We start from the raw sequence: 27114 nt of genomic DNA, 5'->3' as shown, positions 1-27114 counted from the left end.
AGCAAGGTGTTCATGCGCAATGACGAGGGCAAGCCGAAGCGAGCTACATTTGACAGGAGCTTGACATATGCAGGTGCGGCACAGCCACAGGCTCCGGCAAATCACACAAGCGATGCATGGCTCGATCTGCACGAGTCTGGAACTTTCTCTGTCGATCTCGATTCGGACTTCTGAGCGTTGGGGATACGAGGTAGCTGTCCAATCGATGATGGATCTGCTAGCTGACACCTTGTATGTCCCAGTCGTAACTTGTAGTAGGGCTGGAATTGTAGAATTCACACACAAAGTGCTCTACCAGCAATCGCAAAATAGGCAATGGTGGGCAGAATGAGTAGATCAGAGTCCCAGAATGTATGCATTGGAACGTGAATGCCTGCAGAAGAAAATAGATCCCATCGCTATGCGTTTATCATAAACGTTCCCTCTCTTTCAAAATTGTGCTCAATTGGTTCTCTTCCTCATTCTAGGAGATTTCCGAACCGCAGCAATCGAACTCCGTCGATTCTTCTCTATCCGCCCACTGTTTCCCGTATCTGCAATTCCCAAACCACTGCATGTAGATTCTTTCCTGCTCTTTGTCTGGTAGCTCCTCCCCGAATCGTCACCAAAAGGTAGTGAGCTTGGGTGGCACTCTTCGATGAGCATCGCCAAATCCGGCGCCCGCGTCACCATACATTGTAGGCGGACTAGTGCTTGCCGCTGCCTTCGACGCATCGTGTATGAAGAAAGAGCTTGAGCCTCGAGTGATAGTGAAGGTCGTGGAGATGATGTGGCTACCATAGCGTCTGACATGCTCAGATCCCATAGCGCTGGATCAACATCGACAGACTCGTAGATGTCGGAAACCGTAGTTTCTGGTGTCTCTGGACCGTCGTAGAAGCCTTCGTCAACATCGGTGTCGCTGGTGGACTCTAGAGGGGACTCGGGTTCGCTGGGTGGTAGAGACGGAGAACGCATCTCGGTGTCGTTGAGTGCTTGCGATTGTAGTTGCGCGGTCAATGCCGCGAGGGAAGGGTGGCGATGTGGAATGTTGGGTTTATAGGTGTCGAAACGAGAGTCGCGGTGTGGGGAGGCAGGCCGCCCATTGCGTGGTGATGAACATCGTGATGTGAAGGGCGAAATCTCGCCCGAAGTGGATGGTTCGATCTGCAGTGAAAGAGTTGATGCCTGCGGTGACGCTCCGAATGTGAAGTTCTCGTTGAACATATTGACTGGGCGGACCCTAGGTTGAGGTCGATTGACGGTTGAAGAGAGTAAACAAAGAGTCCTTTATCGGTTGCTCGAGTAGTGGCGGATTGAAGATATGCCCGGGTGGGTGTTCGATCCTTGCTTGCCGACTCGAAATGCAGTAAGACCGATATCGCTGTTCTCCTTTACTGCAATGAATTTCGTAGATGTCAATGGGTAAAGACAATCTCAAGGGACTTCGGATTCAGTGGTTGCAAGGGAAGAAGGCTTTTCTTTGTCAATGTAGGATCGCACTGGAGTAGGTATCAGCAAGCGGATTGATGGCGTAGGGGCGAATCTCGTGCCTATCGGATAACAAGACTTCTGACTTGGGGTTATAAGTGGAGCGAAGTTTACGAAGGATGGGTGGGACAAAGGGAACATCGTGCGTGATCGTGGCATGCATCCCCGGCAGTGCATCCGCATCGGCGAGCGAGCGAAGAAAAGAGCGCGATACGGCGTCTTGGGCGATCGGGTGACGCTTCCAAGTATGGAGTAATACACTTTTTGGCGTGGCCGCACTGACCGATAGGGGAGCTGTGGATTGAGGCCTAGTGAGGCCCAAAGGAGGAATAGGCGGGCCACACAGGTACGACAAGAATGCCGCTAGAAGGACGCCAAACACAGGCCCAGAGAGGTCTAGCTAGGCGCCTCTGGGGCCTGCCACGAAGAGAACTTTGCACAGTTTCATTTGCGACCTTGAGGGTCAAAGATCTCGGCCATTCTATTGATCCATTGATCGACCCAGAAAAATAGCACATCCTTTCCTTTTGCCTGCTGCTTCCCCTCACTGCACGCCCTGGTGGCTGATCGACGAGCCCAAGATAGAAAAGAAATGTTCCGTGGCGGATTGATTGGCACTGCTCTTGTCAACCACACTCTTTGGCGAGGACTGGTGTCTTTGCCACATTCTCGCGGACGAAACAGCACCGTTTGCGCCGGTGTCTCTTTGGCTGCAGGTCACCCAACCCTTAGATCATACTCTGACTTCCTTCGGGCCATGTTCGGCAGGCCTTGGGATGGGCGCTGGGCCTCCGCTCGCAGAATCTGACGTTACCATAGTTGTGGTACACGGTCATCCACCACGAAACATATCCACGTGTGGGAGTTTTGTCCGTATAGTGGGCTGCAGTAAAGCAATTTGTCCACGCCTTGGAACCCCCATCTTACGCTGATATTGAACGGGGCGTCTTTCGCGAGGCTCGTAGTCAGCTCGACAATCGTTTGTTCCTCAGTATGAGAGAGATGTCCATGCATGTAATCTTTAGCCGCAAATACTGCGGGTGAAACGTTGCAGATCTCATAGACCGTGTCATCAAGCGGAGATTTGCCCAAAAGGAAAAAGTCCGAATACAACTCTCGCAAGCCATTCATAAAGTCTTCCAGAACTTCGTCCACGACTTTGCTTGTGGCAAATGAGGGCGAGGTCTTCTTGGTCTTCTTGTCCACCCTTGATGTAGACCGAGGCTTTGATCCTGAGGTTGTCGATGCTTTGCTCTTTTCTTCGAGGGCCAAATTCAGCCAAATGTCATCTGGGGAGATCTGGTAAGGGTCCCGATCCTCCGGTAAGAGGCAGCCTCCCAAGAGATCCTCTGCCGACAGTTTGTAAGTCGCTGGGGGCCACCTGGATGATGGGTCGTCATGCAACACTGTCTGCAAGTCACGGTCCGACAACGAACTCCCAGGGGATGTGTCAAGTTCTGGCAGTGAGGCGGCATCCTGAATAAATCTGGTAACATCAATCAGGCTAGCCAGAAGGAAGCGGCCTCGGCCGCTGCTTGGACTTGCCAGAGGTGCGAAGAGAACCAGATGAGTGACCGGCTCTCCTGCCGCATCCTGACCGGTGACAACGTCCATGGAAGCACCTTCACACTCGCAACTATTGAGGAAGAAGGGCTCGCCAATGTCAAGAGCGTATCGAAGCTCCCAGCTAGTTGCTACCACCGGACATCCTGGCAATGCGGTGTCAAGTACACAGAAAGATTTGAAATGTTCAACCTGTCCGACGGCACTGATCGTGTCGTCCTGCTGATGGATCCGTGCTTTTGTTCCGTTCGAGGTGCCGTCCCCTATAATTGATGCGTAACTGACAGATGGAGACTGCAGCCACGACACCTGCGCTTCTTGACGCCGTGCAGAGGCGACATGACCTTTAAGCGAATCCCCTGATGAGTTCTGTCCTCGTTCTGCATTGTCGATCCGCTGGCGAGACTGCTGGAGCTTCAACGTTGACGCACAGGAGATGGACGACAGGTTCGAGATGCTCGCCTCTCGGCTTAGGACAGAAGTATCCGATGGAGATGTGACTTTTTGTGTTGAGTAGTGTGGAACGGTCGACCTCTGAAGGTAGGCATGATGCAGATCGATGTGACTGAGGCTTGTCACAGGTAGAAGAGATTCTCGAGTTTGCGAATCTGGATATTGTTTGGACGGTGAGGTCTTGAACCTGTCTGGAATAGGGTTGATGATGGTGCACTCCTCGGCACCAAATACGCTGGCGCTCCCATCGGGAAATGAGGAGAAAGTGGTGACTGAGAAGAGTTGAAACTCTGAGGGATCTGCCCATCGCAAGATACCCGATCCCACGGTGTCACGAGCATAACGATCCGACCTTGCTCGCCTGCGTTGGAAGATGTCCTTGAGCGACTGCTTAAGCGATTTTCGACCAGGCTGACGAGGCTTGGCGGTCATCTTTGGAGGCTGCTGGAGACGTTCAACTTTACCGACTTTTATCTTGAATTACCACGGCTGCCACCAATACCATTTCTCTCGGTTGGAGGATGTGGTCAATGAATGAGGTGAGTTTCGCTCCCGGAGAAAGAAGTCAAAAGATAAAACGGTCCGCGCGAGAACATGTTGAGCACAGAATGCAAGCAACCGCAAACTCACAAACTGCGCGCAAAACGAGAACCAAATAATTGCCGTTCAACTCCTTCCCTCACATACGACAGACAGATGCGCACAAAAGAGAAGTAACATTGAACAGAACGCCTACATAATGGCAATACGTGAACAGGTGTTTGAAGGATGCTCGCGTGTGTGCTCAGGCACTACGCAGGGGGATCGGTTGGAGGGCAGAGGCAGACCGGGGATGTCGGAGTAGGGCTCACTCAAGGTCGGTAAAGCTTTCGGGTTGTTTCAGATTCATACTGGGCACCCATATGCCGGGTCTATGGTAACATCAATGACCTGAACGATAAAATGGGAGGCAAGGCAACAGTGAAGCGAAGGAGATGATCTTGAACATTGCCGTGGTCGTCGTTGGTCCCGGGTAGGGCTGACTTCGAACCAAGAGGTATTGTCGCCATGTGTAGAACACCATCAACTTGGATAAAGGAGGACAAGTCAGTAGTGCTGTTGACCTTCACTGCCATATAAGAGAGCCTTTATCTGCCTGTTGGAGACTCTCTCAATTATTGTGGTTGTGCTTGTTGTTCACGGTCCCCTTCAGGTACGCACACAAAACCCAGCCAATCACAAGCTCTCGTGCGCCTGCGGTTGTTGAGGTTCCAATTCATCCCGAGATTTTGGAAGCTTTTCACTCTCCGTGATTTAATCCTCAGCAACATCACTCACGGCCAATACCACAATTACTGGTGTTTGTCTACTGCGCGACCCTTTCAGCCCTCCCTCCCGTCTCTTGCGCTCCGTTCGAGAGCTTCAGCAGCCATGTCTGCAGCTCACACCACCCGCGCCGTCCTTCGTCAATCCCGGCTTGTCCTCCGCCGAAACAATTTCAGACAAGCTTCCACCGTCTCAGATGCCGCGTCAAAAGCACAAGAAACTGGCAAGCAGACCGTGTCAAAGGCCTCCGAAGGCTTGACGAAAGTCCAGAGCTCTGCTGGCTCCGCTATCTCGAGAGTCGGCTCTTCTGCGTACAATGCTTTGCAGAGGGTTGGTGGAAGGACAGGAAGAATGATTGCCTTCGTCGAATGTAAGCCCAAAGGATGATCAGACCGAGGCAGGAAGCGACACTGACAGGTCTTCAGCGTTAATACCCCCTACCGTCTACTACTCCCGTGTCGGATTGGAGCTTGCAAGAATTGTTTTCAAGGAACAAAAAATGGCACTGCCGTGAGTATGCCCGTATTGGATCAGAAGTGTTTCGTGGTTGACGGAATTCAGGCCTATGTCACAGTTCCAATCCTACTTCCAGCCTATGATCAATGTGTTCCGGAATCCTCGAACCATCGGCTCAAGCGCTAGCTCCCTAATGGACTCCATCAACCCCGAAGCGTTTTTGAGCAGCGTCCGAAACGTCAACTCCCAACAGATGACCACCGTCGCCATCGTCTTTGCTGAAGTCCTGGGCTTCTTTACCGTGGGCGAGATGCTTGGAAGGTTGAAGGTTGTCGGATACCACGGCGAACCACACCATGAGCATTAGAACGAGGAATAGGGAAGTGCTGGCCTTGTAAACTTAGGAGTCAATCATGTGAGGAAAAGCAAAGGCAATACATATCTAAGGATCATCAACGTTTCACTTTCCTCCCACCAGTTTGCATGTCAGAGCAGGTTCTTACCAATATGCGGCCAGCGCAGGCCGTTATCGAGCAGCTGGCACTGGCACAGGGGGCTGCAGCTCTTTTCCACAACGCAGCACACAGTTGTGTTTCGTTCCGGTTGCGAAGCATGCATTGCTGGCAATGCGCCCGTGGCTAGGGTCTTCCACGGATACGCGGAGCAGAATCAATCGTTCCTCGTTGGCACAAGGATCAGACTGACGTGTCTTGTTTTTGGATGGACTACGCTCCAGAGCCAAAGACGGAATCGCATGTGTGTTTCTGCGTTTGAGTCTTCATGAGTCTACTACTGTTGCATTGTCAAGGCTTTTCTCCGCAAGCTTACCAGCCCTTGGCCGCTTCCCGTTGTATATGTTTCGTATGTACAGATGAAGTCCCTACAGACCACGATCAGATATGTCAATGTGTCGTTGCAGAATTGGCCATATCTGTTTTTTTCCCTACACCTGGCGATTCTCTTACCTCTGCGCCGTGGTATGATTCTACAGTTGACTGCATCGACAGGACCAAAGAGTAGCAGCGACTCCGGCCATGTTCAAGATGACAAGCCTGTGCCTTGAACTTCTCTCTGTGCGCATGAACTTATGACACCCTCTGGTCTGCACAGGATGAGTCGACATGTCATTCCCGATAGCACCGTTAGCAGGAAGCCGGCTTTCTTACGTGTCCACGGCCTAATCTAGACAGAGGGAGGATGTCCCCGTGAAGGCCCTGTCTACAGACACATGATTCGCGGGTCAAGCACATGATCTGGCCAGAACCATCATATCGGGAACCTGCGCCTGGCACGAATGTGAATATGGTAAGCCTGGTCGGGCAAAATCGCCCTGCTCGTACCCTTATCATCCAGATTGCATGCAGTATTGCTGTAGTATGTTGCCGTTCAGCTCTTATCGTCTTATCTCAGATCAGCCTCAAGAGGTGAGAGGAAGATACACAGCAGACTCGTTGTTCGGCCCATTGCACTGTTTGTTCTACGAGATGGGCATGTGTTGATGGCTCCGAATCTCTTATGTATACAGCAGGTCATCGAAGGATATTGAAGGAAGATGAAGGTCCTGATATCGTGTTGAACCTCTTACAAGACAAAATCAGGGGACCAGAGGATAGGCCAATGGTGGGCAGTTTTTGTAAGCGGCATTGCTTTGCCTGCAAGCCATCAACGGGACGTTCCTTCCCCGGCACATCATCTAAAGTACAAACCATTTTCGTCCAGACTTGAAGTTTTCTTCCTTGACATAAAATCCAAGACGCTCAAGAGATATTGCGGACCCCAAATGGAGTCCCAAAGAATGTCAAGATAACCTCCTCAATATGCGGAGCTCCATGATTCGATTCGATTTGGAAACAGCTTTATGTCATGAGCTAAGTCAGAAAAATGCAGCTGGCAGCCTTTGGTCGAAGATCTCCGACGAAACAACTTCTGGCTCTGCCAATGAGGTCAAGCCAAACGGACAGATAAGGGCCTTGTGCAGACTTTTCATCAACACCTACCAAACGATGACCAGATAGATGATCTGCCTATCACACATATCTGTCTATACCATTAGTACGATGCTTGCTTATCAGTTTGATCTGGATCTCCAGTCACCTATTGCAGTTACGGCAGCTGATAGCTGCATTTTCTCTGCATCAGAAGCACAGGGGCCCCAGGATCTTGTGGAATTGTGCTTCCCGAAACCCCCACCTGGTCCAACCACATGCGGGTTTCGTTCATGCGACAGACAGTCGACATCCAGCTGAACCAGGGTTTCGTTGGACGCCGTTATCGGTCTGTGCAAGAGACGAAGCCTTCAAACTCAGCTCCATGTTAGACTGATGCAAGAGATGATGTCTTCTCCGCAAGGTGAGGTTCTTTCGTATTTCCTTTTGTCGTGAAACATGACGCCTTATCTTGCGCCAGAAGGCACTCTCCGCGAGATATATATCTTGCGACAGACCAACTGGAGACTCCCTACTTGACAGCAGATAGAAACACTTTTTACTTCTACACCATGTCAGACACCGCTGGTGCAGCTTATGTGCCTCTCTCCCAGGGCTTCGGATATGGCATCATCCTTGGATTGGGGTTTGCCTTTGCCTTGGGCATGATTGGAACAACATGGGCTCTGAAAAGATATCATGGAGAGGTTTGTCAAGGACTAGGCGCTTCCGCGAACCTGCTAACCTGCTGGCGAAGGTCCAAACCTCTGAGGCATTTTCGACTGCTGGCAGAACAGTCAAATCCGGTTTAGTCGCTGCAGCTGTCGTCTCCAGTTGGACCTGGGCTGCTACGTTGCTTCAATCGTCAGGCGTTGCCTATGATTATGGAGTTAGTGGTCCTTTCTGGTATGCTAGTGGAGCGACGGTTCAGATCTTGCTTTTTGCTACCATAGCGATCGAGTAAGGAGCATACTTGCAGCATACCTTGGATGCACTCACTGATTTGGCACAGACTCAAGCGCCGCGCTCCGAATGCCCACACATTTCTCGAAGTCATCAAAGCTAGATATGGCGTTGTCACTCACATTGTCTTCCTCGTTTTTGGCCTTATGACCAACATCCTGGTCACAGCGATGCTGTTGACTGGTGGCAGCGCCGTGGCGAGCTCGCTGTGTGGAGTCCCTACAGCAGCAGCTTGTTTCCTCCTTCCCGTCGGTGTGGTCTTGTACACCATGTTTGGAGGTATCAAAGCGACCTTTCTCACCGATTACGTCCACACGGTGATCATTCTCGCCATCGTCTTCGTCTTCGCCTTCAGCGCATATGCCACCAACGCTGTGGTCGGATCTCCAGGCAAAGTCTGGGAACTCCTCGTTGAAGCGGGCAAACGACATCCTGTTTCAGGGAACCACGAAGGCAGCTATCTGACCATGCGCAGCCAACAAGGAGCGGTTTTCTTCGTTATCAACATCGTAGGAAACTTCGGGACAGTCTTTCTGGACAACGGCAAGCCACTTTTCCTGTTCTGTTCTGATATGTATCTGATTTGTCTGCTAGGCTACTACAACAAAGCTATCGCCGCCTCACCAGTCGACGCACTCCCAGGCTACGTCATGGGTGGTCTCTCCTGGTTCGCCATTCCCTGGCTCTGCGCGACAACAATGGGCCTGGCGGCTCTCGCGCTCGAAAACAACCCCGTCTTCCCAACGTACCCGAACCGCATGCCCAAAGCCGACGTCAGCGCTGGCCTTGTCCTCCCCTATGCAGCGGTTGCGCTTCTCGGAAAAGGAGGTGCTGGAGCCACCCTGCTCCTGATCTTCATGGCCGTCACATCGGCTTCATCCGCAGAACTCATCGCCGTCTCTTCTATCTGGACCTACGACATCTACCAGACGTACATCAACCCTAAAGCCGACGGCAAGTTCTTGATTCGCATGTCCCACGTGTCTTGTATCGTCTACGCAATCGTCCTCGCGAGTTTCTCGACCGGCCTGTTTTACGCTGGCATCTCGATGGGATACCTGTACCTGATGATGGGCTGCATCATCAGCAGTGCTGTCATCCCGGCAACCCTTTCGCTAATGTGGAAGGACCAGAACTGGCAGGCCGCAGCGTTCTCGCCGCCGCTAGGTCTAGCCTGCGCGCTGATCGCGTGGCTCGTCACGGCGAAGAAACAGTGCGGTGCTCTGACTGTGGACTGCACCGGATCGAACAATCCCATGCTGGCTGGCAATGTCACCGCTTTGCTCAGCCCTCTGGTCTTTGTGCCCGTTCTGACTTTCGCATTCGGCCGACAAAACTACGACTGGGTGTCGATGAAGATGATCCGCAAGGGCGACGACACCGAGATTATACGCCGTGCCAGCGTTAGTGTCGAATCGGATATGGTGCCTGTCGCTATGACGATGTCCGCTGAAGCAGATGCCGCCGAGCAGGCCAAGTTGAAGAAGGCAGCTATCATCTCGCGGAGTTTGACTGCATTCATGACGATTGTGATGTTGGTCCTCTGGCCTATGCCTATGTATGGAACTGGGTATATCTTCAGCAAGAAGTTCTTTACTGGTAAGTCTAGCCTCCCTACCTCTCGCCACGACTGGGTCGTGGGGCGTGCACAGTTGCTAATTCGAGCCTTTGTCACAGGCTGGGTCGTCGTCGGTATCATGTGGCTGTTCTTCAGTTCTTTCTGTGTCGGTCTGTTCCCGTTGTGGCAGGGCCGCAAGACCATGGCCCATACGGTCAAGTCGATCATCTTGGATATCTCGGGCAAGAAGCATCCGGTTACACATGGTCGTGCCAGTATTAGTGGCACTGAAGAAGACGGTCTCGAGACACCGGATGAGAAGACTGCTGTGAAGCCTGAGTGAACCAGGAACTGGGATAGGAACGTGCCGATGCGGATCGGGCTGAGCTGGCGGTTATTGGCGAGGAAAGAATCTACTCTCGCTTTTAGAATGATACCCGTGGAGGAAGAGGCGTTGGAAACGTATCGTGTCAAGCAGGAATGACCGGATACTAAGGGCCATTTTGAGGTCATAGGACACCACAGAATGAGAAGTTGAGAATCAATTTGATGCTAGACTATCAATACATACACCCTTCATACAATCGTAGAGCCTCGTTTGCACCTTGTTTCATTCCGTCGTAATCCATGCGAAAAGTAATCACCAAGCATTGTTGGTTTCAGACCACACTTATGTCATGGCCCATAACTTCATCATAGGCGTCTCATTCTGTTCCATTACTTCTTGTCCGCAGGCTTACTCACTAGATTGCTGAAGAATCCACCAATGCCGCCCGGCGACTTCATGTCCTCCCAGCCCTGTCGGCGCTCGTCGTAATGTTCTTTACCTGAGCGAGTGCCCATGAGGCCGCTGAAGACGCCTTGGTTCGATGCGGAGGACTATATAATACGAGCTTATCAGTTCTACTCTTCACGTGAAGGGTGGATAGCTTACCCGTCGTCTACCCGCAAGGGCTGCCGCAATACCTCCTCCAGATGAGGCAGGTGGTGACGCGGAGGTTCTGATTGCACCGGCGTTGTCGGCACTTTTCTCGCTGGACTGTGAGCCACGACGGACTGTAGGCTGGTGCACTTCTTTCCCGGCAGGAAACATGAAGCGTCTGTCGCCTTCCCATGGTGGGTGGATCCGACCGGTACTCGCGGGCTCGAGGTCTGGTGGTAGTTCCGTAGCTGGTGTGGGAGCTGGTGGTGGTGGACCTGTATTTGAGACAGTTGGCGAAAGTGTCATGTCGCTTTCGGAGCCTTTGCTGCCTGAGTAGCGGCGGCTACCTTGGTGGACTTCCTTGCCGGCGGGGAACATGAAGCGGCGATCTTGCCAGGATGATGGTGGTGAGGCCATTATTTACTGCGGTGGTAATGCTTTTGAGTCTGGTATGGGTAGCTGGGGTACTTTGGGAGCTTGGTATGGATGGATGGGTGGTACGAGGAGAAGAGTTCAGAGTCGCAGTTTGTCTTTGCACTTGAGATTACGACAAAAGGGAATCGGGGTGGTATGTGCTTCGAGGAAGGTGGGAGGGAGAGCGTATTAACGGCAGTCGCAAGAGCAATGGAGATACTTCCCCACCAGTGGATTGATTGTCCTTGACAGGTGCCCCTCCTCCGGATTTCTGGGGTAACAGTAAGCGTTTGGCACCGCCTAAGGTCCGCCTGGCCATGACGTGAGTGGTCGATGTGAAATTTCTTGATAAGGGTTCATTCCCTCGATATCAACGGTCATATAGCCAAGCCATCTCAACGGTCGAGGTCTTCACTTCACAGACACGAAGACGAGTGAATTCTTATGTCTGCTCCCGACATTCTCTTCCACAGCTACTATGTACTCGTCAAGGCCGACATGCAGTCGAAGATATAAATCGGCTTGAGGCCAGCAGCTCGGTCCACGCTGGAAGTGAGAATCAGTGACCAAGCCGTTAAAACATGCATGAGACAACCACGACAGAACAGGAGATGGACTGATCTCTGGAAGAACGGGAAGTTCGAACCTCAGTCTCGTTGCTGGGAGGATGCTTTTGGTCGGTTGCATCCGTGGAGGTCAAGCTGAAAACTCGAGCACGGTTGGGTCGGTAGATAGTGTCTCACGAAATCACACCGAGCTTTTGACTTTCCAAGAAAGCAGCGTAGGTACCTAGGTAGGTATTGCCATCCCAAGCCTATTCGGGCAATTCCACCAGCGGCGGAGCGCGCTTCGCGGTAGGAGTGGGCACCGCGATAAGTACCCATGTCTCGTGTGATAGAGTTCGAGATGTAGGCATGTGGGCTTCATCTATTATAAACCAGGTCAAGCCGGCCCTTGTACGAGGCTCGAAGTACTCACTTCTGTTTTATAGGGCGCCGCTGCAGAAAGCATCATTTGAAAGAGAATCGAAAGATGACTCAAGACTCATAGGCAAGACGGCCATAATTACAGGCTCAGCAAGGTGAAAATGATTCCCCCTGCCAACTCGAGTTTTGTCGACACTGACCGAGGTACTCGTTTTTCAGAACTATCGGAGCTGCCATTGCCATTCATCTGGGCCAAAGAGGTGCCAATGTACTAGTCAACTATGTCAGTGATCGAAGCAAAGAAGCGGCCGATCAAGTTGCGAGCACACTCAGCCAGGCTGGCGCAAAATCTTTTGTGATTCAGGCCGACATATCAAAATCGATGGACAGAGAAGCTATGGTGCAGAATGCCCTGGAGCTTTCTGGACCCAAGAAGAAAATCGACATTCTTGTCCACAATGCTGCGGTATGGGACAAGTGTGACCTGGCTGACCTCACGGATGAACTCTACGATCGCTTCGACGATACAAACGTCAAAGGCAAGGCATCCCTGATCCGTAAAGTCATTGTCGTTGCTTTGTCGAGAACGCCCGTTAGCCTAGCCACTTATCGAAGCCCGCTCCCACTTTACAAGAATGACACGGGCTGACATGACCATCTGTTCCAGGCGTCACCTTCTTGACAAAAGCAGTCTTGCCGCACATCGCTCGAAATGGTCGGATCGTCCTGATGTCCTCCATACTAGCGAGACAAGGAATTTCCTCGACATCTCTGTACTCCGCGTCCAAAGCCTCACTCGAGGCTTTCGCACGTGTCTGGGCTGCGGAGCTCGGTCAGAAGTACGGTGTCACGGTCAATTGCGTTAACCCTGGACCTGTTGCCACGGACATGTGGTTCTCATCAGACACAGAGTATCTTGACGCGATGCAGCCAACCATCGACGCTACTCCTGCTGCGGCACGAATTGGTGAAGTAGACGATATTGCTCCCATCGTCGGGTAGGTTCCAAGATAGCCATCTGACTGGTGACACTGTATGCTAAATCGTGGTTGGCAGGTTTCTTTGCTCGGAACAAAGTAGATGGGTCACTGGAAACGTGATCAGTGCTAATGGCGGATTGCTTCTCCACTGAGAGGGGGCATTGTCAATTGAGAGGCTCGCATACGTGTTCTCCTGTACTACAGGGAAAGCACTGAGTATTCAATCACACCTTAGAAGTAGCACGCTCCTCGCGGTAAAATGGTACCAAGTGGTCGTCCAATGTTCAAAAGCCCTCGCACCCATAGCATGTTCATTCCATCTGAGAGTCAGCTTCCAGATCTACCACCCTCGTGAATGGAGCGAGAATGGTTTCCTCTTCGGCTTCCAGGATGCGCTATTGCCGGTACCACATGAGCACTCGAACGGTCAAAGACAAACCATGGGGTAACTCACATCGATTGCGTTCGATGCCGTCAGCCAGCTTGCAACCAGCATACTCCGTAGAACCCAGGTTGACGCGAAATATCCGCTTCTGAACCGCGTACTGGGCCATGTGTCGAACCCTCGGTGGGGGAAATTGGCATCAAGATGTAATTGGAGTAATCGCGGGTACCGGTCCAGACTGCGCAGAGATTTCCGTACAGCGTCGCGGTAGAACCCAACAGCGCCCAGGACGAAGCCGCTGCATGCAGAGAAAATGAATGGGATGGTCGCGGTGTCCCAAATGAGGGCACCAATTGAGGCACCTGTCATACCCATGAAGACTGAAGCGATTGTGCCTGACAGGACGACTCGGACCATGCTGGACATGTGGTAAGTAGAGGAGGAAAGGTATGTGGACAGACGTACAATAAACCCGGACCGCTATCGAGGACAGCATCACAATTAGCACCAAGAGCCTTGGAGACGTGGTTCAACCCTGCTGTTGATGACTGTGTGACTTACCTCACAGTTCCCCATCCGCCTCCCGCGCGTAGTATTGTTTTGAATGTGTCGGTGAAGCCGCCGGCCTGCATCAGATCATTGCCAGGACTTGCGTTGCGGAATGAAGACATGGTAAGCTATATCCGTACGAAGTCTGGGGCGCCGAATCAGATGTCAAAGATCGCTTGATTGGCGAAGAACCGAAAGAGGCTGAGAAGAGACTGAGAAAGGCCGTCATGTGGGAATAACTGTCACCGCACGAAAAAAAACATGGTTAGTGGGAAGTTCAGATTAGGCGTCCCGAGGTAATCCATGCCCCTGAAAGGTTCAGGCTTGTGGGGAAGGTTGGGGGCTCCTTAGGCTAGGGATACTAGGGTCTAAGGTAGTGGCAAGACAAGTGCTGGGTTATTTCACGCGAACGCGTTGTTATCCTTTCTCTTGCTTCAACTAACCACCCTTCTCTTACTAATTACTAACAAAACAAGATACTAGAAGCAATGGGACGGAAACGCTGTCGCACTGAGGCATTCGACGACATACCCGAGATATGCTCTCCACGCAAAAAGGGCAGCCACGTTGACACGCCGCGCAAGAATAAGATCATTGCTGCTGTCAAGATCCTCGAGGGCAAAGTGCCACAGGAAGTCATCGCCGACAAGGCTCACGTTAGTCTACGTACGCTAGAGCGTATTCTCGAGGACGAGGCACCTCGTCGTCGCTCTGGAAGGCTCGCAGCACGCGGCTCTCGGCAAAATAACAGACAATGACGATGCTATAATTGAGACCTACCAAACGCGTCCTTTGAGCTCTCTACCGCCAGCCACTTTTCCAACACGAGGGCTCTCGGACACAAATGTTTCAGAGAAGACTGCATAGCGTCGAGTGAAGCAGGTCGATGTCGGTACCTACACAGCCGCTGCACAGGACTGAAGGGAAGCTCATCGTCAACTTGTACACCTTTATCATTATTGTTTCAGCGCCTCCCGAATCTCAACTGCCAGCTGATCCACATCGAAAGGTCCAAGTCGAGGACGATCAGCCCACTCAGCTATTCGAGTGACGACGCCCACCACCGTCTTCACACACTGCACCGAATTGCCAATACCCAACGTAGCCTTGATGTGGCTTTTCGTCTGGCGGGTAGCACCCAGAGCCATGATCGCGGTTGCGACGATGAGGTGCGAATCCTGAGGCTGGAAGACCTCCTCGTTGGCTTTGGAGATCAAGTACCCCCAGGTGACGACAGTCGAGGTTGTATCTATGTGACGCACGCATGTCAATAAACCCTGGGCTTGGTTACTTACGTGAGTGTCAGGACTCACAGAGATCAGTAAAGTATTTTTCCATGAGGTCGAAGATCTCGGAGTTTCCTACGCCCTTGTAGATCTGTGCGCGCAGATCGTAGCCTTTGCGCACGTCTTCCTCAGAGATGGTCTTCTTACGGAGAACCTTCGTCGATGCGAATTGCTGGCCTTTGCGTTGTATCACGCCAATCATGCCGTAGCATGCTGGGACACAAGATGGCATCCCGAGGTAGGGCATAATGATGGTGATGGCCTCCCGGAGACGGAGGAAGGTTTGCTCTGATTCCTCGGGCGAAGAGGTCCTAGTCAGGTCGTCGAAGAATTTGCCCACGATATCGGCGCGGCCTGCTGCGCAACATGCCGCGGCCTGTGATTGTGAGCGTAGATCATGCGCGGTGTCATCTGGGGAGAGTGTACGATGAGGGTATATGAGATATGTTTCAAGTCAGGTCGTGAGGTGACTAAGTCGGAATTGAGGTTGAGGAAGAAGGCCTCGTCGTATGGCCTTGAGCCTGGTTTAAGGTTGGTAGAGACGTATTTCTGGTCCCATGCCGACATGAACTGGTCTTTACTCCAATCTGCCATGACGACGGCTCTGGTCGGGCTCATACTGTGTCGATGAATGAAGTGCCCCGGAAGCTGTCACCGTGAGAACACTTGGGCATTTCATGCTTGAGTATACGGACATCTAGCATGCCGGTCTAGCTGAGCTTGTGGGGGAACAAAAGTCCCAAATGGCTGACCATGGAGCACGGACAGGTTCCGCTTTTGCGGGGAGTATGCCGCGGAACGTCCATGCCAGCATCTTGGGTTGGAGTCTTAGGGCAAAGTCCAGACTGGGCAGTGGATAGAACACATCCTCGCTACCAGGAGAATGTGTCCAAGGAGGGCAAGTAGGATATCATTATTTTGAGCTATCTAATCCTGCCAGGCGTCCCAAATGCAACAAATTGCTCCCATCTGCCAGGGCCTTTTTACCCTGAAACACAGTCCGTTACTTCGCTTTTGCAAGTGTGCGCCGAAGCTGACCGTCTGTCAATTGATTTGTTACGATAGACCGAATGTCTTTGATATCAATAGTGAAACGTGCTTTCATCCTCACAGTCACGTCACGCTGGCCACACAGCATAATCCCATTCTTCCGCTCCTTGAATGAGACTGTCCGAAAGTCCTGGTCCAGCAGACCAGGCAACGAACTTGGTAAAGCCGACAGTCGACCAGTAATTGAAATATGTTCCTCTGGGAATGAAGACCAGATCGCCAAAGATCAATTGTGCTCTCTCGCCGTTGATCTCAACGTGAAGCTGACCCTCCGTCACCTGGAAAGCTTGGTCCACATTAAACCTGGAAGCAGCAGGCTTGGGGCCTGGTTTCATTGCGATTGTTGCAACGGACAGTTTGTTGTTCGTTTGCTTCGGTGAGGCCAGCTGAGCAATGACCTTGCCAGCATCTTGACTCAGATATTTTGGTCCACGGTTGCTGGAAATGAAGTATGGCTTGGAAGTATCTGTCGGCAAGGTCTGTTCGGCTACCTGCCAAGTGTCTAAGCCGTCCTCGGTTGTGCCATTGACCCAGTCCGTGTTGATAGTATTGAACGGCTCTGGTATGATATTATATTGCGGCATTAGTCCCAAGACTTTGGTGATGTTCAGCTGGGACGAATGTCCTGGATTGAATGGACCTGATGAGCTATACGCATTGCTGGCGGAGGTAAAGAACTCATCAATCCCCCCAGGGGCCATGCATAATGTGAGTTGGAGGTCGAGGTCATTAGGACGGTAAGTGTGGTTGTTACCAGGTGCCAGCAGAGCAAAATCGTTGGCCTGCAATTGGCGGCCTTGGTTGGAGTTGTGGAAGACTTGAACACCACCCTTAAGAGCGTAGAATGCCTCGACCTCTTTGTGGTGGTGAATCAGATTCAAAGCCGCCGGGCCAGAGTTGACGCTGACAATGGACAAGCCACCGCTCGAAGTGACGTTGGGAACAAGTGTTCGAATGATCAATCCGCCAAAATCAACAGCGGCGCCTTTGAGGTTAGGGAGGACATAAGGTCGATGCGGGGTGGTCGGAGCTGTGTCTACCACCAATCCACCCGATACTGGGGAAGGGTTCGTGCTGCTGCCGCCCAGAATAGCAACGATGGAGGTGATGAATTGCATCATTTTGAATTAAGGGGTCGGCCTCGCTTAGCGCCTGGGGTGACCTCGGCAATGGATATTCAGATCGTCGCCTTAGTTCAAGAACTAACAAACAAGATCACCAGCAGTAAAATGGGCAATGAGGGTGAATATGGGTCTCATTAAGTTTTCGATAAGGAAATGGGGGCAGATGCAGCCATAATATAGCTTTCAGCAATTCGGCAAGCAGATGTCATGTCAGCTGAGGGAGACTCGGATTCAGCCTCACCACCCGATCCTGAGGTGTGGTAAGCAGCCACCAATCACACGAAACACCGTTGCATTTGGATTTTGTGGACGTTGACTTACAGCTGACCATGGACAATATCGAGCATTCGACCACTGTGGACACAATACTCGTGTATTATTATGACTGGTACACGGGAGCCCGTCCGCCAACATACGGCAGGGAGGAGATATCTCTGGCTGGAGCACGTCCACCAACATATGACGGACGAGCACTATCGCTGGCTGCCTCTCTATTGGCCTTCTTTTTCAGCCATGCCTCTCGAAGCACATTCTTGATGGTATCTTCGCCAGCGGCAAAGTTTGCCAGACACACCGTGACCAGCATGTCAACCTGCTCCCGTGTCCAGACGAGGTTATACGATCCCGAAAACTTCGCGGTAGAAGGATCGAAATCATGCACAGCGCCCTGATTCGGTAACAGTGGCATGTATATCATAGTCGATTCATGCAAACAAGGACGTGCTGGTGGGTTGATCACCGTATTACCGTACGAGTCAACGACCTTTTCAGGTCGATCAACCAGGATCCTGCCATCATATATCTGTGCATAGAGTCCGTTGTATCGGGCAGGATCCTTGGGATCATCACCTGGCTTAAATTCCGGGTGCCTTTTGGTGAACTTCAAGCTCCTGCGGCCAGCAATCTGGTCTACCCTTTCTTGAAATGTGTCTTTCAACACATCGCTCGAAGCATCCATGTTGATCATCACATCCACATACCGACGCGGATGCATCATCACGTACGTTGGGCAATTGTTGTCCATTCCCGAGTCAATAAGATGTATTCGAGGCGAATTCTCAATTCCCGGGGGCGATGGTTCTGAGGGGTTCGCCGGCCTTGTCAGGTGGAACATAAAGTTGTGTTCATTGACCGCGTGTAGAGGGTGGTGAGCTTGGAACTCTTCGGTACCTTTCTGACCCCACATATGCGCGACTCCTTTCGCCACATCTTTGATGGAGTTGCCAATGAATCCTGGAGGAAGACTTCTCTTGATAGTCGCGAGGTAGGACGTCAAAGGCCCTGCAGGGGCACTCGTGCAAAGCCCCAGCAACAACGCGAGCGACTGTTCGGGAAGCTGCATGACATCCCTGCCCTGTTCGAAGGGTCTCCCGAATGCCCACGTCGGTACCCATGCCTCGAGTTCGTCACAACCTACCTCTACCGGCGTAAGCTCGAACCAATTGAACCAAGCGTCCTCAGCCTCTTCTTGCTCTTTTGCATGGGGATTTGCGTCCTTGAATGGATGCTCCTTGTCTGCCCAGTCTTTCCAAGGTCTTTCGTGCCGGATGGCAGTCAAGATGGGAAACGGTTCTCTCCCATCTTGGATGAATTTCATGGCCGAGGTCCACTTGTACCACTGGTCATGGTATCCTGCAACTTCGTTTTTGACATTGGTATTCTTCGGAGGATCCAGGCTAGGATCGTGCAGTAGAAACAGGTGGCCTGTGGTGAATACCGAGTATAGGTCCATAGCCACCGTATGAAGCCCGCTGTGCCGCTTCTGCACAACCGGTCCCAACGTCTTCGAGGGACCTCCCGGTGCTTGTAAGACTTCCCTGATAGCTTCAGGTGATAGCGGATGGTAAGGGCTTAGCCTTCTCCTGCAATGTTCAATGACTCTCTCCATACTTGCGCCAGCCCAGGTGTAATACGCTGCAAGACTCCAACAGCTGCCACTGACACCAGAGACATATGTCAAGACATCCCACAGGCCTGTACGCCTCATTGCTTCGGAGTATCCCAGCATACCAATCATCGCCCTGAATCCGCCTCCGGATCCACCGAAAGCCACAATAGGTACATCGTCGACATGCACATCCCTAGGATTGAGGTCCATATACCGACAAAAAGCGTTCCAGGCCTTGACTTTTCGGAGTTCGCGAAACTTCAGTTCTTCTGGCGATAGCTCAAAGCCACGTCTCACCACTGCGATCTTATTCACCTCTGGATGCTTGGTCATGTTTTTGATATCCTTCGTGATTGTTGCCTCGACTTTGAGAGCAGACTTGATGATGGCTACGTCGGCGATAGCCTCTGGGAATGCGGGCACGACTTTCTTCTCCCAGAAAGTTTTGAACTTGCCTTTGACACCAGAGCCGATATCCGTGTCAGCCATGTGAGCGGAGGTGTCCTCGTCCTCGTCCTCGGCTTCCGGCCCATCATCTTCGGGTTGTTGTCCATCATGTCTCATACCCTGCTCGGGATAGTGCTTATGCAGAATAGACTGCTCGTATTCCTGCTGCTCAGTCGTCTCAGAAACGTGTGACGTGCTGCTAGTTCGTCAGTTTTTATATCGCCAACTAGAAATGAAGCACCATTACGGTTCAGTCCGGCCATAACGTTCTAGTCTGCCCACACACGACAAGTGTGACAATAATGAAGTCTGCTGCCCGGGATTCGATACCCGAAGTCCTGGTGCGCCGCATTGTCGACGGCAGGCACATTCTGGCGATATAGGTCGAAAAGTGCTGGGAATGCTAAGCCTTGAGACAAGGCTCCAAGGTCACTTGAACGAATGAGACTGGATGATTGTCAGGCGTGCTCGAAGCATAAGTCAAGCTCCAGACGCAGGAGACTGCTTGTTCGACCATTGATGGGCGGATGGTGCCCACGTGAAAGAAGGTCAGGGCAAGATGATAGTTAGTAAGCAACAGAATGTGCAAAATGTGCAAACCCGGAAAACAGACCAAACACCATTTATAGAGAAATGTCAGATAGCACTCGCACGGCGCGATTGATAGGGGCCAGCAGTGCCAAGAGCGTTGAAGTTTAGGGGCAAGGCTGGCCTAGAGTAGCCTCTCAGGCTGCGGCTGCAAGCTGCGAATTATTTCCCCAGAATTCATCGATCCATTTGGTACTGTAAAAGTGTCCACAACACATCAACCACCACAACTTTCCAGGTCCAGATCTCACTGACCTCGGACGACACTCTGCAACATCTCTTACGCTTCCGGCTCGACTACCTACACCTAGTGCAGCAGGCGAACCGTCCCCAAACACACTTCTTCTCATTCACAACCTTCTGCACGCGATCACCTTCCAGTGTCGCAGCTATTCATAACCATGGTATGAGCTCTCCCTTCCCTATCACAATGCTACGCTTCAACCAAAGTGTGGACGCGATCGCAATCATATGAAGATACAATGAACATGTGCTGGAGAAGATATTCTGACCACTGTCATACCAGGCATCACCAAGACCTTCCTCCCCTCTGACCTCAGGTCCAGACTCCGGGCCCGATTCTACACCTTCAGCCGCCAAATCTAGCGGGGCGTCCGCTATTGCACGCGCAGGCTCGCCTCCAGGAGGTCCTCGCTCCGCTATCCGTCGTCGAGCCGCTGCCGACCACAAAGAATCGGTCAAGAATGCACGACCAGCTTCGACGCGCTCAGCAGGTGCAGGCGGATCCTCGGGTACTATGCTTAGGCTTTACACCGACGACAGCCCTGGGTTGAAGGTGGATCCTATGGTTATTTTGTTCTTGAGTTTGGGGTTCATCTTCAGCGTGGTAGCTTTACATCGTAAGTCGCACACTCTGAGGTGCTGTACTGAAGAAGCTAATGCAATCTACAGTCATCGCAAAGGTCACGAAAAGATTCTCTTGAGAACAACTAGCCAGAGGTGTTCAGGAGCATTGTGGTGGGAGACAAAAGCATGGCAGCAGGCATATCTTGTATAACACGCATAGTCTCTTGACGAGGAGGAAAGCATGGATGACATTTTACAAGACGGCATTCCATCATACGTCCTCGATCAAGTGATGCTGCATATTTGGATCCGTCGAATAGAAATGGATTACGAACATCGTGTTTGCGTGACGCGAACATCTGAACTCCGGCTTGATATGGGTACGGCCACTTCACATTCAGTGCTACGTGAACACCGGACATGAGAAGACCCTCTTCATCTATGGTCCCAAGTCAATCCAAGTGCAAGCCATCATAATTCAGGTGCGCAGGTCGTGACGAGTTATACAAAATGTACTTTGTACCTGCATGTGACGATCTTGTGTGATCTGCCCGCGTGGCCACCACTGCAACTTTCCTCTCCCCGACGTAGTTAAATCACTCGGACGCAACCGACTCTCTCACCCACGCCGTCCTCGCTTCTTTCCTGCTCCCAGCCTTGTTACTCTGGTGGCGCTAGAACTTACTGCGCCCCCAGTTTTCGTACTTTCGCCATACTACCCCGCGTCATGGCGGACCAGGCAGAGGGCAAGGACCAGGCACTGGAAACCAACGGAGGGCACGAAGAAGACCAGGAGCTACAACATGCGCATATAGAATTGCCTTCTACCGACGCTTCTCACAGTCACAGCTCAGCGCCTCTGGTGAGCAGCAGCGGCTGGGATGGCAAACTGCGTATGCCTCCACGACATGCAGTCTTGACCAACCCAGATATTCTTTCCGACCCAGAATACTCAGATCCTGAAGCCCCTCCTGTCGACGAGATCGAAGCGGATGAAGATCTACTAGACGACTATCCTCCCGACACCGAAGACATTGACTTGGTACATCTCCGAATATCCTCCATACAAGCCCTCAAACTCGAACGTTTTACCAATCTAAAAAGAATATGCCTACGTCAGAACGCCATTACTTCCATATCTCTACCGGCCAACTGGGGCGAAAAGTTGGAAGAGCTAGACCTCTATGACAATCTGATTTCGAGCATTAAGGGAATCGAGAACTTGACGAATCTCACGAATTTGGACTTCAGCTTCAACAAGATCAAGCACATCAAGCATGTGAACCACCTACATAAGTTGACTCAATTGTACTTTGTCCAGAACCGAATATCAAGAATCGAGAACCTCGAAGGCCTTGAAAACCTGACCACGATAGAACTGGGTGCAAACAGGATTCGGGAAATCGAAAACCTCGAGCCTCTCCACCAGCTACAGGAACTGTGGCTAGGGAAGAACAAGATCACAGAAATCAAGAACCTGTCTGCCCTGACGAATCTACGACTTCTAGATATCAAGTCCAACCGCCTGACATCCATTGATGGACTTGAGGATCTGACGAACCTCGAGGAACTCTATGCGTCGCACAATGCCATCACCGAGATTACGCCTTCTACCTTCGCCAACAATTCCAAACTTCGTGTCCTAGATATCTCCAACAACCAGATCTCGCGCCTCGCGAACATCTCTCATCTCAAAGATCTCGAAGAAATGTGGGCGAGCAGCAATAAACTGGCCGATTTCCGGGAAGTCGAGCGGGAGTTGGCCGACAAGGAGAATCTCGAAACAGTCTACTTCGAGATGAACCCTCTTCAATTGTCTGCGCCGGCTGTGTATAGGAACAAAGTGCGACTGGCTTTGCCCCAGGTGAAGCAAATCGATGCTAGTAAGTATCTTCCAAGCGTTCCGGTTTCTGCGTGACCAGCGCAAACATCTTGGAATCTCAAGTTGATGCTGACGTTGTCTTGCAGCTTTTGTCAGAGTGTAGAACGCTTAACAGAGAACTCATGTCTGCGACGGGTTGGACAACACACTGCCCAGTTTTGACATGAGATGGACATGTGACGTTTATCTTGCCGACGTACCGGACTACCGTCTTCATATGCACCAAAGTCACCGCGCTTTAGCACAGGCGCTTCAACACCATCTTCACCGCCAGGCTATCGAGCATCATTACACCAGAGTCGGCCGTCAGAGTCAGCAGCATGCCGAGGAAGAAGGAAAGACCTGTTCGTTACTCGAAGGTCTCACGGTTGGCGGATCAATTCGACTATGTTTGGCGGCACAGGAAAGGCATCATTTGACCTCGCAGAAGGTTCAAAACATAGCACGGCGCTGGTGGTTTGGGTAGTCGTGTATGCGAAAGCATCGACCCACGACGGGCCGCACAAGCACGGCTGCATCTAATGGTTAATGTGTCAAAAGCACTGGGAAAAGCAATTTGTGATGATGATATCGAAATGACCAGAATTCAATCTCCCGTCCTTGATGTCTCTCTTGCTTTTGGAAGCGTACACATTTGAAAATCACTACATGACCTGACCCTGAAACTTCCCTCGCATAGACTGACCCGGACGCCGAGTACGCCGTAGATATACAGCACCGCATTCAAGCACTGTACTCCTCATGCACGTTACATGGCATGAGCCAATTTCGCCGAATTCGTTTCCAGGAACACATCTATTTCTCACTGTGCGAATAGATACCAGCAACTATGCAGTGGTCTCGTTCGAAGGGCTCTGTACACAATTAGTTAGACTGGTGGTTTCTTCGATCGAGGAGTAACATTACCCAAAGTCAACTGCTCTCTTGGCTTGATGCGCTCTTCACGCATCTTCTTCACTTCGTTGGCAAATACCACCTCAGGCTTGGCCGTCGAATCGATACAGCTGGCCTTGATAGAGATGAGCACGCCACCACCGGCCTTCAGGAAAAGATGGGAGTTCAGCCCGACAATACGCGCTTGATCTGGCTGAGCCACGTCGGCGAAAACAACATCAACCATGCCCACGAGCATGCGGTAGCGTAGAGGATGTCTGGCGTCCTCGATGATGGGGATGACATTGGTACGGTGAGTAGCCATGGTGATCAAGTCACGACCGGAGCGGTGCGAGAACTCAACGGCGTAGACTCGTCCGGTCGGGCCCACAATGTCGGCAACGTGCGAAACTGAAGTACCTGAGGCGGCACCGAGATACAGCACACTCGAGCCGGGGCGAATAAATATGTCGTCGAGACCACCGAGGATACCGGCCGCCAACTTCGATCGGAAAGGATTCCACACTCTGTATTCTGTCTTTGTGGCCGCAGGAGCGGCATCGCCGTCAAGGGCGGGGTTGGTGGGTGCGTCGACGCTGATGCGCTTCTCGCCGTACACGGACTCGCCTGGAGTCAAGTTCTTGGTGACCAGGAGATCTTCTTTGCCACCGCGAGCGACGAAAACACCGGCGTGTCTGTGGGGTTCCTAGTCGCCGAGGTCATTAGGACTTGTTGCTGGGCTTTGAGGGGGGAATGTTTGCAGACGTACGATAATCACTTTCGCTCCACCTCTCATACCGGGCTTAGCACCACCTCGGCCACCGCCTCGTCCACCTCTGTCGCCTCCACGAGAACCGCCTAGTAAAGAACGTTGTCAATCATCACATCCTTTGATATGGGTTGCTGTGGCCTGTCTCACCTCTGAAGCCACCGCCACGACCACCTCTGTCGCCTCCACGAGAACCACCTAGCATTGTCAATCATCACATCCTTTGAGATGGGTTGCTGTGGCCTGTCTCACCTCTAAAGCCACCGCCACGACCACCACGGTCGCCGAAGCCACCACGACTTCCACCACGACCACCACGATCGCCGCCAAAGCCGCCGCGCCCACCACCTCTTGCGCCTCCACGACCTCGGGGCGCACCACCGAAGGCCATTACTGAGTTGTTTTGTGTTTTTGTCTTACTGGTATGGTTTCAAGAATAATTCGAGAGGTGCTACTCGGTTGGTCGAGTACAGCAGGTATGCGGTGAGGATGCAGATAGTGGGCGTTAACGACGAGTCGTCTTGAGTTAATTTGTGCAGACTGCGAAATTCCCAGCATCGACAACTTTTTTGAAATTTGGAGCTGGATGGAGAAAATACTACGCTAGCGCGAGATGAGTTAGAGGGAGGACTTTTGGCCAAGACTGTGTCTGATTGGTGGATAGCAAGATCCGCCAGCCTTGTCCGGCCGTGCCGGATACTGAGCGCAACTACATTTGAATCTTGTACCTTCTGGAAGATCGAGGTCGGCATCATTCATACAGGATGTCTATCTTACACACAAACGTGCATTGCTGGATCTGCTGACGTCAAGCATGAATGCTCAGGGAGGACTAGGGCCTGGAATACCACAATGAAACTAGGTGAAAAACCACGATACGTCGAGGTCTTTGCCTCCCTTTTGTTCGCTGCTGGACTTTTACCCACTCTAGCAAGATCTGCTGTCCTAGACTATGTGAAGGACCATGGTACGTAGGATCGCTGATGATGGCTCAGCTCACGTCAGTGTTACAACGCTGACTCGACCGCTGACGTCCAGCTCCAATCATATGGCTCCATTCAAACGATTCTTTCATGCCAAGTGATATACCAAGTCATGTCCAACACACCAGAGCTTTCAAGCATTGCGAGCCTCTTGCCGACTTGCCGGTACTGGACATGGACAACTTGTCCGCCCTCAACGAGCATGGCAAAGATGTCTTTCTGACGGCCGTCGAGAATGTCACCACGATGCCCGACTGGCTCTTCGGAGAGACTCCAGATACGAAAGGTGCCTTACACAACTCAACCGCCTGTGCAGTCGTCATCGTCGAGAAAGCGAAACAAATCGTTGACGCTTTCTACTTCTATTTCTACTCGTTCGATGAAGGTGCAGATATCACCCAAGTTCTGCCGCCATTGAACAGAATCCTCCCGGACAGTAAGCCTGGCGATCACTTTGGGAACCATGTTGGAGATTGGTAAGCATGATCTTCCCGGGCTCTGTGCATCTTGACATTGACATGGTCCCAAGGGAGCATAACATGGTTCGGTTCCAGGAAGGAGTGCCCGTCGGAATCTGGTACAGCCAGCATGCCTGGGGAGAGGCATGTCTTTGGGACGACGTAGCGTGTCTCTCCAAAGAGGGAGATCGAGTAAGGACTCCTCTACCCTATGAACGGCGCCCTTGCTCACCGTCTGCAGCCAATCGTGTACAGCGCTCGAGGCTCCCACGCAAACTATCCTTCTGCAGGGTAAGCTTGCATGCTCCTTTCCAGCCTGGTCCATGCACAGCTAACAGCAAGCAGAAGCCATGTTCACGACGCAGCACTCATCGATGTCGCCGACAAAGGTCGTCTCTGGGACCCAATCCAGCCAGCCTGGTTCTACACCTACAATCCATCAACCGATAACCTGACCGCTCTCGAACCCGAGACCGCACCGACTGACTGGTTTCGCTTTCTCGGTGGATGGGGCGACCAGCAATACCCGGACGACGACCCCCGACAACAAACCGTACCGTACTTCGGATTGAAAAAATACACCAGTGGTCCTAACGGTCCTAGATTCAAGCATCTCCTACGCAAAGGCTTAATGCCCAATGAGAAACCCAGACCCACACTCATAGAGACTTTGGTCAGGATATACATGTCGTGGTACGGATGTTGCTTGAGGGGAATCAATCCTTGGATCGTCGTTATTTCTATACTACTTTCCCTGGCGTTGACGACATTCGTTGTCGTGGTTACCATTCGGAGGTTGACACCAGTGGGAAAGAGATGGCTTGTAAGAACGAGAAAGGGAAAGCAGATCGGTGGTATCGGGGTGAGAATGAAACACTGGTTCACAAAGAGGAAGCGACGGCAGGAAGATGCGATTGAGTTTTCTATGGGCTTGCTTGACCCTGGAGAGGGCGAGGACGATGTATAGATCCTAGAATCGATATGCATTACGAGACAAAGGTGTTGCGATTACTTTGATTTCTGCCGATTCTGAATGTCGCACTCGCTTGCACCGGCAATGTGTTCCGTACAGTATCGAGATGCACATGCC

General features: G+C 51.8%; 14 protein-coding genes across 14 annotated transcripts; 6 read left to right on the top strand and 8 right to left on the bottom strand.

The window, feature by feature from the left end:
* Positions 1-42: 42 nt before the first annotated feature.
* Positions 43-1311, bottom strand: EDD37DRAFT_144954 (uncharacterized protein). Its single transcript, XM_062809612.1, has one exon. It carries the CDS (start codon positions 1204-1206, stop codon positions 442-444), a length of 765 nt encoding a protein of 254 aa, XP_062666984.1. The 5' UTR covers positions 1207-1311; the 3' UTR covers positions 43-441.
* Positions 1312-2280: 969 nt separating this feature from the next.
* EDD37DRAFT_653397 (uncharacterized protein) lies at positions 2281-3918 on the bottom strand (the record flags this gene model as incomplete). The annotated part of the gene is made up of 1 exon (XM_062818561.1): positions 2281-3918. One exon carries the CDS (start codon positions 3916-3918, stop codon positions 2281-2283), a length of 1638 nt encoding a protein of 545 aa, XP_062666983.1.
* Positions 3919-4749: 831 nt separating this feature from the next.
* On the top strand, positions 4750-5866 carry EDD37DRAFT_144907 (F-type H+-transporting ATPase subunit G). The gene is made up of 3 exons (XM_062809611.1): positions 4750-5161; positions 5217-5301; positions 5353-5866. Exons 1-3 carry the CDS (start codon positions 4897-4899, stop codon positions 5612-5614), a joined length of 612 nt encoding a protein of 203 aa, XP_062666982.1. The 5' UTR covers positions 4750-4896; the 3' UTR covers positions 5615-5866.
* A 1878-nt stretch (positions 5867-7744) lies between these two features.
* Positions 7745-10036, top strand: EDD37DRAFT_653395 (SSS family solute:Na+ symporter; the record flags this gene model as incomplete). Its single annotated transcript, XM_062818560.1, has 3 exons — positions 7745-7879; positions 7930-8132; positions 8185-10036. 3 exons carry the CDS (start codon positions 7745-7747, stop codon positions 10034-10036), a joined length of 2190 nt encoding a protein of 729 aa, XP_062666981.1.
* A 187-nt stretch (positions 10037-10223) lies between these two features.
* Positions 10224-11304, bottom strand: EDD37DRAFT_144535 (uncharacterized protein). The gene is made up of 2 exons (XM_062809607.1): positions 10628-11304; positions 10224-10572 (listed from the first exon to the last, which is right to left on the bottom strand). The coding sequence occupies exons 1-2, from the start codon at positions 11030-11032 to the stop codon at positions 10411-10413; spliced, it is 567 nt and encodes a 188-aa protein (XP_062666980.1). The 5' UTR covers positions 11033-11304; the 3' UTR covers positions 10224-10410.
* A 980-nt stretch (positions 11305-12284) lies between these two features.
* EDD37DRAFT_639759 (uncharacterized protein) lies at positions 12285-13412 on the top strand. The gene is made up of 3 exons (XM_062817193.1): positions 12285-12494; positions 12623-12953; positions 13012-13412. The coding sequence occupies exons 1-3, from the start codon at positions 12338-12340 to the stop codon at positions 13085-13087; spliced, it is 564 nt and encodes a 187-aa protein (XP_062666979.1). The 5' UTR covers positions 12285-12337; the 3' UTR covers positions 13088-13412.
* EDD37DRAFT_144643 (uncharacterized protein) lies at positions 13061-14211 on the bottom strand. Its single transcript, XM_062809608.1, has 4 exons — positions 13882-14211; positions 13390-13800; positions 13166-13330; positions 13061-13083 (listed from the first exon to the last, which is right to left on the bottom strand). The coding sequence occupies exons 1-3, from the start codon at positions 13894-13896 to the stop codon at positions 13247-13249; spliced, it is 510 nt and encodes a 169-aa protein (XP_062666978.1). The 5' UTR covers positions 13897-14211; the 3' UTR covers positions 13061-13083; positions 13166-13246.
* A 614-nt stretch (positions 14212-14825) lies between these two features.
* On the bottom strand, positions 14826-15749 carry EDD37DRAFT_653391 (uncharacterized protein; the record flags this gene model as incomplete). Its single annotated transcript, XM_062818559.1, has 3 exons — positions 14826-15118; positions 15183-15531; positions 15582-15749. The coding sequence occupies 3 exons, from the start codon at positions 15747-15749 to the stop codon at positions 14826-14828; spliced, it is 810 nt and encodes a 269-aa protein (XP_062666977.1).
* Positions 15750-16039: 290 nt separating this feature from the next.
* EDD37DRAFT_144500 (RmlC-like cupin domain-containing protein) lies at positions 16040-17517 on the bottom strand. The gene has a single exon (XM_062809606.1). The coding sequence runs from the start codon at positions 17324-17326 to the stop codon at positions 16274-16276; it is 1053 nt and encodes a 350-aa protein (XP_062666976.1). The 5' UTR covers positions 17327-17517; the 3' UTR covers positions 16040-16273.
* EDD37DRAFT_144499 (putative cytosolic phospholipase A2) lies at positions 17518-19949 on the bottom strand. Its single transcript, XM_062809605.1, has 2 exons — positions 19912-19949; positions 17518-19860 (listed from the first exon to the last, which is right to left on the bottom strand). The coding sequence occupies exon 2, from the start codon at positions 19779-19781 to the stop codon at positions 17709-17711; it is 2073 nt and encodes a 690-aa protein (XP_062666975.1). The 5' UTR covers positions 19782-19860; positions 19912-19949; the 3' UTR covers positions 17518-17708.
* A 17-nt stretch (positions 19950-19966) lies between these two features.
* Positions 19967-21196, top strand: EDD37DRAFT_653388 (Sec61beta family-domain-containing protein; the record flags this gene model as incomplete). The annotated part of the gene is made up of 3 exons (XM_062818558.1): positions 19967-20005; positions 20779-21112; positions 21165-21196. The coding sequence occupies 3 exons, from the start codon at positions 19967-19969 to the stop codon at positions 21194-21196; spliced, it is 405 nt and encodes a 134-aa protein (XP_062666974.1).
* A 438-nt stretch (positions 21197-21634) lies between these two features.
* EDD37DRAFT_144274 (adenylate cyclase) lies at positions 21635-23174 on the top strand. The gene is made up of 2 exons (XM_062809604.1): positions 21635-22942; positions 23028-23174. The coding sequence occupies exons 1-2, from the start codon at positions 21787-21789 to the stop codon at positions 23042-23044; spliced, it is 1173 nt and encodes a 390-aa protein (XP_062666973.1). The 5' UTR covers positions 21635-21786; the 3' UTR covers positions 23045-23174.
* Positions 23175-23492: 318 nt separating this feature from the next.
* Positions 23493-25227, bottom strand: EDD37DRAFT_639728 (putative Fibrillarin). Its single transcript, XM_062817192.1, has 5 exons — positions 24836-25227; positions 24734-24781; positions 24584-24672; positions 23848-24520; positions 23493-23795 (listed from the first exon to the last, which is right to left on the bottom strand). Exons 1-5 carry the CDS (start codon positions 24972-24974, stop codon positions 23737-23739), a joined length of 1008 nt encoding a protein of 335 aa, XP_062666972.1. The 5' UTR covers positions 24975-25227; the 3' UTR covers positions 23493-23736.
* EDD37DRAFT_639723 (uncharacterized protein) lies at positions 25228-27035 on the top strand. Its single transcript, XM_062817191.1, has 5 exons — positions 25228-25550; positions 25622-26042; positions 26096-26216; positions 26266-26315; positions 26370-27035. Exons 1-5 carry the CDS (start codon positions 25436-25438, stop codon positions 26989-26991), a joined length of 1329 nt encoding a protein of 442 aa, XP_062666971.1. The 5' UTR covers positions 25228-25435; the 3' UTR covers positions 26992-27035.
* Positions 27036-27114: the final 79 nt, after the last annotated feature.

Source organism: Exophiala viscosa, assembly GCF_022695815.1.
Source record: "Exophiala viscosa unplaced genomic scaffold EDD37scaffold_11, whole genome shotgun sequence".
Taxonomy (NCBI): domain Eukaryota; kingdom Fungi; phylum Ascomycota; class Eurotiomycetes; order Chaetothyriales; family Herpotrichiellaceae; genus Exophiala; species Exophiala viscosa.
This window is presented reverse-complemented; position numbering and strand designations above follow the sequence as displayed.

Coding starts and splice junctions, on each gene's coding strand:
- EDD37DRAFT_639759 (XM_062817193.1), top strand. CDS start 12,338: ATGGACAGAGAAGCTATGGTGCAGAATGCCCTGGAGCTTTCTGGACCC. Junction 12,495..12,622: donor CGACGATACAAACGTCAAAG/GCAAGGCATCCC, acceptor CATCTGTTCCAG/GCGTCACCTTCTTGACAAAA. Junction 12,954..13,011: donor GATATTGCTCCCATCGTCGG/GTAGGTTCCAAG, acceptor CGTGGTTGGCAG/GTTTCTTTGCTCGGAACAAA.
- EDD37DRAFT_144535 (XM_062809607.1), bottom strand. CDS start 11,032: ATGGCCTCACCACCATCATCCTGGCAAGATCGCCGCTTCATGTTCCCC. Junction 10,573..10,627: donor CCCTTGCGGGTAGACGACGG/GTAAGCTATCCA, acceptor CGTATTATATAG/TCCTCCGCATCGAACCAAGG.
- EDD37DRAFT_144500 (XM_062809606.1), bottom strand. CDS start 17,326: ATGATGCAATTCATCACCTCCATCGTTGCTATTCTGGGCGGCAGCAGC.
- EDD37DRAFT_144274 (XM_062809604.1), top strand. CDS start 21,787: ATGGCGGACCAGGCAGAGGGCAAGGACCAGGCACTGGAAACCAACGGA.
- EDD37DRAFT_639728 (XM_062817192.1), bottom strand. CDS start 24,974: ATGGCCTTCGGTGGTGCGCCCCGAGGTCGTGGAGGCGCAAGAGGTGGT. Junction 24,782..24,835: donor TCGTGGCGGTGGCTTTAGAG/GTGAGACAGGCC, acceptor TGACAATGCTAG/GTGGTTCTCGTGGAGGCGAC. Junction 23,796..23,847: donor AAGAGAGCAGTTGACTTTGG/GTAATGTTACTC, acceptor AATTGTGTACAG/AGCCCTTCGAACGAGACCAC.
- EDD37DRAFT_144499 (XM_062809605.1), bottom strand. CDS start 19,781: ATGAGACATGATGGACAACAACCCGAAGATGATGGGCCGGAAGCCGAG.
- EDD37DRAFT_144643 (XM_062809608.1), bottom strand. Junction 13,331..13,389: donor CGGCATCGAACGCAATCGAT/GTGAGTTACCCC, acceptor TACCGGCAATAG/CGCATCCTGGAAGCCGAAGA.
- EDD37DRAFT_144907 (XM_062809611.1), top strand. CDS start 4,897: ATGTCTGCAGCTCACACCACCCGCGCCGTCCTTCGTCAATCCCGGCTT. Junction 5,162..5,216: donor AATGATTGCCTTCGTCGAAT/GTAAGCCCAAAG, acceptor ACAGGTCTTCAG/CGTTAATACCCCCTACCGTC. Junction 5,302..5,352: donor GAACAAAAAATGGCACTGCC/GTGAGTATGCCC, acceptor GACGGAATTCAG/GCCTATGTCACAGTTCCAAT.
- EDD37DRAFT_144954 (XM_062809612.1), bottom strand. CDS start 1,206: ATGTTCAACGAGAACTTCACATTCGGAGCGTCACCGCAGGCATCAACT.
- EDD37DRAFT_639723 (XM_062817191.1), top strand. CDS start 25,436: ATGAAACTAGGTGAAAAACCACGATACGTCGAGGTCTTTGCCTCCCTT. Junction 26,217..26,265: donor TCTCCAAAGAGGGAGATCGA/GTAAGGACTCCT, acceptor CACCGTCTGCAG/CCAATCGTGTACAGCGCTCG. Junction 26,316..26,369: donor GCAAACTATCCTTCTGCAGG/GTAAGCTTGCAT, acceptor AACAGCAAGCAG/AAGCCATGTTCACGACGCAG.